This window comes from Lutra lutra, chromosome 14, assembly GCF_902655055.1.
Source record: "Lutra lutra chromosome 14, mLutLut1.2, whole genome shotgun sequence".
In the NCBI taxonomy this organism is placed as follows: domain Eukaryota; kingdom Metazoa; phylum Chordata; class Mammalia; order Carnivora; family Mustelidae; genus Lutra; species Lutra lutra.
In genome coordinates, this window is record NC_062291.1 from 37,723,227 (window position 1) to 37,734,372 (window position 11,146).

Below are 11,146 nucleotides of genomic sequence, written 5' to 3' on the forward strand. Positions count from 1 at the left end.
GTTCCATCAAAGTTGGTGAGATGTGAATGGCAAAAGGAATTTAGGGTAGCTGTTTGTGGGTTATGTGACCTTGTTTACTGCATTCCCCTTGGACTCAGTTAGGCAATGAGTGCTCAGTAAATATATATCAGTGATATTAAAAAATGAAATTTAACTGAATAAATTTTAAAGATCTTATTGGCTTCATTAAATTCATGAATTCATGAATTACTCAGCATTCAATCTAGCAGATAGAAAGAAGCTCTGAGGATCTGTACAAAATGGAAAACTTTGCAGTCAGAAGGGAGCAGAAACAAGGCAGTAATACTAAGCCAAACAAGGGGTTTAATATTGCAAGGATATTTTCCTTTAGGGGATGGCAAGAGTCTGTCAGAAAGACTACCTAACTAACATTGATCAGTTGATTCCTGATTGCTAGTGTAAGAATCCATTTTTGGGGGAGCCGAAATTATAAGGTAAGGCTCATTTGTGACATGGGGCTTAGCATAAGTGACTTCATTTGAAACCTATTGTCTTGTTTTTAACAGTCAACTCTTCCATAGAAGAGTTCAATAGAAGCCACTCGGGGCACCTGGTTGGCTCAGTTAGTTAAGCCACTGTTTTTGGCTCAGGTCATGATCCCAGGGTCCTGAGATCAATCCCCTCATTGGGCTCCCTGCTCAGTGGGGAGCCTGCTTCTACCTCTCCCTCTCCCTCTTGCCTTTGCTGGTGTGCTCACTCTCTCAAATAAATAAATAAACTTAAAAATATATATATACAGAACCCTTTGGCCATAGAACTTTTTGATTTCTTTATCTATTTAATGATTTTAATAATCACTCTAAATCTATTCTTATGCAAGAGTCTTCGAGTGAAGTACGTTATTTCTGGGTTTTCTTCCCCTCCCCCTATTTCTCCAGAGTGACTGACAAGTGGCCACCCAAACAGGGGCATATTGTACCAATGGTTATTTTTCCTTAATTAGGAGTATTACTGGATGCCGGGGTGGCTCAGTTGGTTAAGCATCTGTCTTCAGCTCAGGTCATGATTCAGGGGTCCTAGAATCTAGCCCTGCTCAGTGGAGTCTGCTTCTCCTTCTGCTCCCAACTCCCATACTCTCTCTTTCTCTCTCTCTCTCTCTCTCAAATAAATAAAATCTCAAAAAAAAAAAAAAAAAAAAAAAAAAGGGGGTAGGGATATTACTTCCATTCCAGATCTTTAGTCTCTGAAAGGCAGAGTGGGCATTAGTGAATTGCTGAAGGCCCAGAAAGTCTTAGGGTGATTTTGTTTCTTAAGTTGTTCTTGGCCAACTTATAAACTATCCTTGTAATCATCTGAATTTCTTCTTTGAGATCCCTGAGGAGGAGGAGCTAAAGTAGGGTTCTGGGCAAGGAATTACTGGGTACATCTTACAGTCTTCCATAGTATGAGCCAATAATGGCTAATAGAGAAAATGGTCGACTTTAATATCTAATCAACATTTATAGTATTTTGGTTAAATATTGGCCACATATAAGATACCATCAGGCCATAAGAGGAATGTAGAGGCATAAAAAGAGAAACTCACCAAGTAGTTGAGAGGACAAGAGATAATCAACCACAAAGCACATAGCTACCTGCATAAGAATATGCAGTGATACCGAGTGATTGGTGCAGGCTACCAGTACTCCAGTTTAGTCACTGAGGACAAAAGGTTCTTTATGGAAAATGCTGGTCATGACTTAATACATGAAGGTAAATACAATCCAGATTTTATCTGGAGGGAGGTGTTGAACATTCTAAGGAGGATGGAGATGGGGCAATGGAAAAGAAAGCTTTGGACAGTTACATACTAAGTATGTCATTAGAGTGGAGGTAGGGTGTTCAGACAGGACTCTTTGATAGCTGCTCTAGTAGTACCCAAACTGGGATGCCCTGTGTCATCAATATAGACTTAGATGTCCATCAGTGGCCAGTCTTAGAACTCTCAGTTTCAAGCTTGTTCTGAGTCTGCACTACCTGAAAGAGTTTGAGTCACCTCAGAAATCAAGCGACACTGAGCAGAAGCAAGGGACTTACCCCTTTCAAAGCAGATGAAGTGTTTCCCATTAATGCTGTTGCTCCCACACAGATTAAAGCTTGTATCAGAAATTAAGCTGTTCAACAGTTTTTTAATGAAGTCCTAAATATGGCATCCTTCATATGTGAGGTAATTGTGTGTCTGTATGTAAATTCTGAGAGACTATACTTATTTGGTTATAAATCCAGCTACAGTTTTTTAAAAAAAAGTAGATAGAAATCTGGAAAAATGAGTAAACACAATTAATTAGATGAGATATTTATCCTTGGTTTAAATTAGAAAAATTACTAAGAAAAGCTATGAAAATCTCAATTAAAACAACCAGCATGATTTTATTTTTCACTGTTAAGAGGGCAGAAAAAAAAATGCATGAGTAAAATAAATATATATTTGGGGATGACACCATCTTGGCATTTCCAGGCATTCTTTTCTAAATATATTCTTTATCTAAGCTGTCTTGCAATACTTTTAATATAATTAAAAGCACATAATGAGTGCCAGACTTGTCAATTTCAACAACAAAGTGCTGAAATTTGCAGTGAAACTGAGAGATCCATCTCCCACACATTGTAATGAATAGGTTCATAAAAGGAAAATAGTTTAATTACATTTTAGTTCATGGATTGTTAATAGGCTGGAGTATCTAAATTGAATAATGTGATTCTGGTAATAATTATGTGTAAATGAACTTGTTTAAATGATATTTTACAGCTTCTTTATAAAATTACAGCTAGAGGCAATCCAGTGATAGACAGACAAAGGCCATGCAAAAATTATCATAAACTATTAGCTTGTTTGCAAAGGGTTTTATGTTAATCTTTTAGTACTTAAAGCAATCTGCAATTAACATATCATGGGGAGCTGCCTCCGAGCAAAGGCATGCAAATTGAAGTGCTTAGATAAAAAGCCATTCATGTTGGGGGGAGAAAAAAAAGAAAGAAAAAAAAAAGAAAAGGAAAAAAAAATCAAAGAAAGGGTGGCAAAGTACTCAGAGGGTGCTGGTTTTATATTTGAGATTAAGGAGGTGTAATGATTGTGTTATCTAACTATGGCTGTAATTAAAGCTTTTCTCCTGCAGACATGACAATAGATACTGCATTGATTTCGGTGTTTTAATTGTGAAAGTCATTTTATTTCAGGGCAGAAGATATGAATAGCCTGAATCAAAGGGCTAGAAGATTGCTTTGTTGATAGTACTTGTTCGACAGCTGCCTAGCTGCTTAATACACAAGTGTGGAGAATACAGAGAGACCCAGGGAGGTGCTGGGTATTGTAATTCTCCCGCTGGTTTCCTTTCCTTTTATGAAAAAGGCGAGGATCTGCGTACTGATTGTAAACAAACAGCCTTTTCATACCTCACTGATGTTTTTCCTCCCCAACTTTGCAGAACAAAAGAAGTCATAAAGGGCCTTGAACTAACTTTACTACTGCTCCTTTTAAGCTACAGAAGTTTATGCAAAGTAATAAAACCTTCCTTGCTGGCCGAGATATCATCCCTCTAATGGAGAACAAAAGTCTCTAAGTGGTCGCTGTAGTTATCACAAATAGCCTTATGACAGAAACAGTTTGTTGGGAGAGATTGGATTATTTACATTAAGGGCATATCCACAAAATCTCACACACTGTTAGGTTGAGATTAGGACTTATCAGTTTTTATATACAAACTGCAGGGGGGAAATTAAGTGAGGAGAAAGCATATAGGATCCCAGAGCAAAGAGGATTCTAAAAGGAGTTCTAGAAAAATGAACTCAGTGTGGCCTTTTTTCAAGTCTCACATTCTTGATGATTTCCTCCATAACAGTTCAGAGTGAACTGAGGTGAAATCCCGTGATTTCTAATTATTTCCATTATTCTATTGCTGTATCTCTTCTTTGTGCTTTGAAATATTGAATGCATTTTTCAACAGGTCTGAGTAATAGTAGATTCGGTTTGGGGGACATTTGCCCCTTTAAGCGATGTGGTTTGTAATAACCACACACCAAGGTATTGTGGGGAAGGAAAAATAATTTTTCCTCTAAGTTTCCCTTCTAGGTTTTGGTTGAGACACCTTCATAATAAGAGAAGAAACAAACAAACAAACAAACAAAAAAAAAGCAAAAAAAAAGAACAAAAATAAAAACAGATTAAGAGGCAAAAGACAAAAGTTTAGTAACATGTATACCTCCTGAACACATGATACCCAGAAAGATACTTGGGAAGACTAACTCCACCTTAAATACCATTTTCAGCTAAAGATAAAAAAGACACTGGGGGTTGTGGGAGGTAACTAGGAAAAGCACAGCAAAGGAGGGTAGGGTTGTTATGCAGATTTAAGACCTGGCTTCCCCATTGATAAAAGTTTCTAGAGATTGAATCATCTGCCTCTTCCTGATACATCCTTACACTTGGAGATTTCCTTTAAAAATATAAATGTTCCTGGTGCCTCCCACCCCCTCTTCCTCCTCCGAGCTCGTCCAAGCCCGTGCACCCCACTGCTGTCACCATGGTTGCGCTCACCCAGAATCCGCAGTTCCAGAAGCTGCAGAAATGGTACCGCGAGCACGGCTCTGACCTCAACTTGCGCCGCCTTTTCTAAGGGGACAAGGAACGCTTCAGCCACTTCAGCTTGAACCTGAACACCAGCCATGGGCATATTCTGGTGGATTACTCAAAGACTCTTGTGACCGACACTGTGATGCAGATGCTGGTGGACCTGGCCAAGTCCAGGGGTATGGAGGCTGCCCGGGATCCCATGTTCAGTGGCGAGAAGATCAACTTCACAGAGGAACGGGCAGTGCTGCACGTGGCCTTGCAAAACCGGTCAAACACACCCATTCTGGTGGATGGCAAGGATGTGATGCCAGAGGTCAACAGGGTCCTGGAGAAGATGAAGTCTTTCTGTCAGCATGTCCGCAGTGGTGAATGGAAGGGGTACTCAGGCAAGCCCATCACGGACGTCATTAACATCGGCATTGGCGGCTCTGACCTGGGACCATGGTGACCAAAGCCCTTAAGCCGTACTCTTCGGGAGGTCCCCGGGTTTGGTTTGTCTCCAACATCGACGGGACCCACATCGCCAAAACTCTGGCCACCCTGAATCCTGAGTCGTCCCTGTACTTCATTGCCTCCAAGACCTTTACCACCCAGGAGACCGTTACGAATGCAGAGACGGCGAAGGAGTGGTTTCTCCTGTCGGCCAAGGACCCTTCTGCAGTTGCGAAGCACTTTGTTGCCCTGTCTACCAACACGTCCAAAGTGAAGGAGTTTGGGATTGACCCTCAAAACATGTTCAAGTTCTGGGATTGGGTAGGAGGATGCTACTCACTGTGGTCAGCCATTGGACTCTCCATCGCACTGCATGTGGATTTGACAACTTCGAGCAGCTGCTCTCAGGGGCTCACTGGATGGACCAACACTTCCGAATGACACCCCTGGAGAAGAACGCCCCTGTCATCCTGGCCATTCTGGGCATCTGGCACATCAACTGCTTTGGGTGCGAGACGCAGGCCATGCTGCCCTCTGACCAGTATCTGCACCACTTTGTGGCCTGTTTCCAGCTGGGCAACATGGAGTCCAACAGGAAGTACATCACCAAGTCTGGCACTCGCCTGGATCACGGAACGGGCCCCCTTTTGTGGGAGGAGCCAGGGACCAATGGCCAGCATGCCTTCTACCAGTTCATCCACCAAGGCACCAAGATGATACCTTGTGATTTCCTCATCCCAGTCCAGACCCAGCACCCGATAAGGAAGGGTTTGCACCACAAGATTCTCTTGGCCAACTTTTTGGCCCAGACAGAGGCCCTGATGAAGGGGAAGTTGACAGAGGAGGCCCGGAAGGAGCTGCAGGCCGCAGCGAAGAGTCCAGAGGCCTTGGAGAAGCTGTTGCCACACAAGATCTTTGAAGGAAATCGCCCAAACAATTCCATTGTGTTCACCAAGCTCATGCCATTCATTCTGGGAGCTTTGATTGCCATGTATGAGCACAAGATCTTCGTTCAGGGTATCATCTGGGACATCAACAGCTTTGACCAGTGGGGGGTGGAGCTAGGAAAGCAGCTGGCCAAGAAAATCGAGCCCGAGCTTGATGGCAGTAGCCCAGTGACCTCTCATGACTCTTCTACCAATGGGCTAATCAACTTCATCAAGCAGGAGCGTGAGGCCAGAAGCCAATAAACTCATGCCTGGCTGCAAAAAAAAAAAAAAAAAAAAAAAAAAAATGTTCCTTACAAATGGGAACTTTTTACTTGACTTTCAGCACTTCTCCTGTATCTGGAGTTTTTATAAAACTAGCCTAAAATAATCCTTGGGCCAAAGAGGCAGACTTTGGGAAGACAAATTCAGCTACCCTTCCATGATACAAATCTAACAAGAGTAACATCAGTAATCCTTTACTGAGTGCTGCACCATTTTTTGTTTTTTTGTTGTTTTTGTTTGTTTGTTTGTTTCTTGTTTTAAGTACATTACTAACCTCTTACAACAACTCCAGAGAAGTTGGTGGAATGAGCTCCACTTTTAAAAAGAAGATACTTAGGCTCAGAGAAGCCAAGTAAACTGCTCAAAGTCACACAGCCAGTCAAGGACAGAGGCTGGTTGGAACCTAGGAAGTAGATTCCAGAGACTGTAGGCTTACCCAGCAAATGAACTAGGTTGAAGCCAGAGAACAGAACAGATACCAGCAGTGTGGATTGTGAATAACCAGCTGTGAAGTCCTAGTTAGAAGGACTTGGAATCCCCCAGGCTCCTTAACTTTTTGGTGCCTGGACGCCTCTGAGAGTTTGGTCAAACCCATGGACCCCTTCTCAGGCTAATGATTTTCAAATGCACTAAACCAACTATATGATTAAAATTAAAAAGCAAATTAAGTATATTGAAATACTATTGCCAAAAAATTTAAAAATCAAGTTCATGACTTGTACTTTATGTGCTTCTTAACACAAATTATAGAACTCTAAAAGTAGGTCTAACATCCACCGTAATTACAAAGTAGTGGTGAATGTAAACGGTATTTCAGATTTCTGCAATCATGTGACTTGAATATATCTAATTTTTATTGATGAGATTTTGTTGCCTACATTTATAATCAAAGAAAATATTAAATGGCCCTTAGAAGTTAGGGAAAATAAAAATATCCCTTTATATTTTTATATAGGTTATGTATTATAGAAGTACATATATAAGTACACATTTTTATATATAACAGTTTTATTTCTTTCTCATCGAAGTTCTCAGACCCCTGAGTTCTAGAGGTGTGCAAGGCTCACGTTTAAGAACACTTTTGATTTTACACGGGAGGAAACTGAGGTCCAGAGAACAGGATGAATCACCCAAGATTATCAGTAGTTAGTGATAAGATGTAGATCACAGCTTGTAGATTACACTTAGGGAATTTAAGGAAACTTAAAATTGTGTTTTGTTGACCCCCCCACCCCTTTCTCCTAGGACTTTGGTAGCTTTTGCTGACATTCTCTTAGAGCCCTAGACCCTTCTTTTTGTCTTTGCAAAATTGTGGATTTCCAAGTGGGAGCACCAGACAATTGCCTTAACCCTTCAGTCATCTGTTGGCAATACCTGCCTTCTTCTTGGGCCTTGATGAGTGACTGGTGCCAGTAGGCAGTGCTGGGTAGAGACCAGAGAGTGCAGGCCTTGGGGGACTGCAGTCACTGGGGACCCAGGGAGATGCTCTGTGATGCCAACTAAAATTTGAGAACTTGTTAGTTAGGGGAACAAGAATGCACATTTATTGGGCACCTGGGTGGCTCTGTCAGTTAAGTGTCTGCCTTCGGCTCAGGTCATGATCCCACGGTCCTGGCATCAATTCCCTGCATCCGGGTCCCTGCTCACAGGGAGCTTGCTTCTCCCTTTCCTCCCTGCTCGCTATCTCTGTCTCTCTTTCTCAAAATCTTAAAATAAATAAATAAATAAATAAATAAATTTTTATTATGCATATGTTTTTGTTAGTTCAGGCTATGACAAGATACCGTAGACTGAGTGGCTTGAATGACAGATTTCTTTCTCTCAGCTCTGGAGGCTGACAGCCCAAGATCAGGGTGCCAGCCTGAAGACCTCTTCCCTGGTTTCCTCACACAACAGAGAGAGAAGCAAGCTCTCTAGTCTTCTCTTATAAGAACATGAATCCCATGCGTGAGGGCTTCACCTTCATATCCTAATCCCCTCTCAAGTGCCCCTCCTCCAAATACCATCCCACTGGGGTTCAGACTTTGACATTTGGGGGAGGGGATACACACATTCAGTTCATAGCAAAATCTTTCCTATGCATGAACTTTGTATATCCTCTTACAGTTAATAGTCAGAGAGGCCTAGATGAGGGTCTCCTCATTTTGGAGAGGAGGAGAGGTGCTCATGGTGAGCCAGCAGCCAAGGTAGAATGCCATCTGTGTACTCTCAGCCTTTTGAGGCAGGTACCTTGGGTCCCCACTTACCTATTAGGAAACTGAAGCTCAACAATATTTAGTAAGCACCAACCTGTCCACTCACTAAGCAAGAGAGCCAGAAATTTCACTCAGTTCTGTTCCTTCTACTGCCAATTTTTGTTCCCAGATCCCATAACCCTTATATTGAAGGGATAATCACCACCAGTCTTCCTTACCCAGATGCTTTTAAACAGCTGTTTATTGCAAAACTGTTAGGTACATAACACTGTCCCTCCCAAGTAGACATGGAGGAGGGAAGCGTGGAGGGTAGAGAGAAATATGTAAGGATATCCTTACCCTTGGGCTTACTGTTTTAACTCTCCTTACTGGACAAATATAGTTAGCACAAAAGGAACACATGGAAAATGTTCAATGGCAAGAATGTACAATGCCAACAGTATAATAATAGTAATCATGATGAAGATGATCATGGCTAACATTTATTGAAGGCATGATATTCTAAGCATTTTCCAGAAGTTATTTCATTTGATCACACATTCCAGTAAGAAGTATGTATGATGGCAACACCACTCTTGCAGTCGGCAGGAAGGACACTGCCAAAGGGCCCCACATATCACAAACAAAGAAACATGGGCATAGATGTTTTCTTTATTGATTTGGTAATAACATTTGTGGTAGCCTTGGTCATGAATTGAGCACACAGGTATTATGGCAGAGGAAGGGTAAGATCCCCCAATTAAGCTAATTCTTCAGGGGCCTCCAGAGACAAGTTTTCCTCCAGCACACCTTATTTTGCTGACACAGAATTTTTAGGCAACTCTAAATGGTTCCTAAAACTGTATGTTCTGAGGAAAGGGTGTGTGGTTTGCTCCCTAGACAGTCACTTTGCATTATTTGGAGCACCCAGCTTTCAACAAAGCAGCTGCTTACTTGAGTTTCAGGGGAGAAGCCATGATTTTTTTCTCCCTCCTCCTAATCTTAGCTCAGATAACAGGTCATAGTGTCCTACACACTTCACCAAGCTTCTCTAACAGATTTTCACCATGCCATTATCTCAGCTAAAGAAAAAATAAATAAAATTAAAAAAAAAATTAATGGTGCACCTGGCTGGCTTAGTCAGTAGAGCATGCAACTCTTGATCTCAGGGTTGTGAGTTCAAGACCCACGTTGGGTGGAACACTGAAAAAGTAAAATAAAATAAAAAAAGAAAAGAAAAAAAGAAAAAAATTAATAATTCCATAGCATTTTCTAATACCCAGACCATATTTTAATTTCCCCAGTTGTCTCAGAAACATCCTTTTGCATTGCGTTTGTTTGAATCAGGATCCAAACAAGGTTCATATATATAATTTGGTTGCTATATCTCTTTCACCTCTTTTATTCCGTCATAGTTCCTTTTCTCTTCTTTTCCATTCTCTCTCTCTCTCTCTCTGTCATTACACATTGAATTTTTTGGAGGAATATGGTCATTTGTCCTTGGGAAAGAGCCACTTTCTGATTTTGGCTAGTTGCTTCCTTGTTGTGTCATTCACCCTGTTCTTCTATCCTGTGTACTTCCTTTAATCTGGTGTACGTCAGGAGTGTGCTTAGATCCAAGTTCATTTTTTTTTTAATGTGGTGCTGTATGCTTCCTATTACATCATGTTCAGCAGACACATAATTAATATCTAATTAGTAGATTCAGATGGTGATTTTTTTATAAAGTTCCCAACCAACCTGTCACCTAGTGATAGAGTATGTTTATGATGGTAAACTAGGTCCCTTATTTCATTGCTGGTTCCAGTATGGTAATTTTCTAATTCTGTCATCTCTTTTGCAGATACTACCTGGAATTCTTTGGTAGAGAAGAACTCCTCTATATAGCAATGATATTAAAACTTTTCTTCTAGAAGCAGAAAGTTGGTTTAAATATATCTCATGTGAGAGCTGAAACTAAGAAACATAAATGTGAAGGGTGTCAGTGGAAGTGGAAGTGGAATGCTAGGTGAGCCCTGTGGTCCCTGGCTTTTCTTCATCCTCTGTACCTGTGGCGGAGGAGCCCTTGGGCTGTGGGCAGCACAGCTGTGGGGGAGGGTGAGCTGGTGAATAACACTGCCATGACCCTGTCCTCATCAGGGTCATGACAGTGTTAGGGTCACAGGCAGTGCACACCTTATATTAGAGTGTGTTGTTCTGGGAAACAAAGTGAGTACCCCCAGTACTTGAAGAGGCTTGCCACTCATCTGCACTGTGATTTTGGAGCTGTTAGCATGCACCTTGTTTCCTCATTTGTAAAGTGAGAATAGGAGTTCTAACTTGGAAACTGAATGAATGTGGGCTCAGTTACAACTTCATAAGATGATTGTGGTAATTCCATGTGCTTAATGCTTTTGAAATGCTCGATACATTGCCTGCTGTATAACAATGCTCAAAAATGGTAGCTTGATTATTCTTATTGTAATCAACCACTGTATTGGCTTCCTATGTAGCAAGCCACAAAGTGCGTGGCTTAAAACAATAGGAATTTGCTCTCTTACACTTCTAGAGGCCAGAAGTGTGAATTCAGTGTCAGTAGGGCCACATTTCCTCTGTGACTCTGCGTAAAATCCTTCTTTGCCTCTTCTTGATTTTGGGGGATGGCTAGAAATTCTTGGTTTTACTTCCCTGTAGATGCATCTTACAATCTCTGCTTCTGTCACTACATGATTGTCTTCTCCCTGTGTGTCTCTCCACATTGTATTCCCTCTGTGGTTTCA

General features: G+C 41.4%; 2 protein-coding genes across 5 annotated transcripts in view; both read left to right on the top strand.

Moving 5' to 3' along the window:
• The window catches only part of LRMDA (leucine rich melanocyte differentiation associated), a 1,078,273-nt gene that overhangs the window by 758,559 nt on the left and 308,568 nt on the right, over positions 1 to 11,146 (top strand). The gene's annotated exons all lie outside the window — the stretch shown is intronic.
• LOC125084748 (glucose-6-phosphate isomerase-like) lies at positions 4,446 to 6,229 on the top strand. The gene is given in 3 exon segments (XM_047702505.1): positions 4,446 to 5,010; positions 5,013 to 5,375; positions 5,378 to 6,229. Coding segments are annotated over 3 exon segments (1,668 nt in total). The 5' UTR covers positions 4,446 to 4,520; the 3' UTR covers positions 6,193 to 6,229.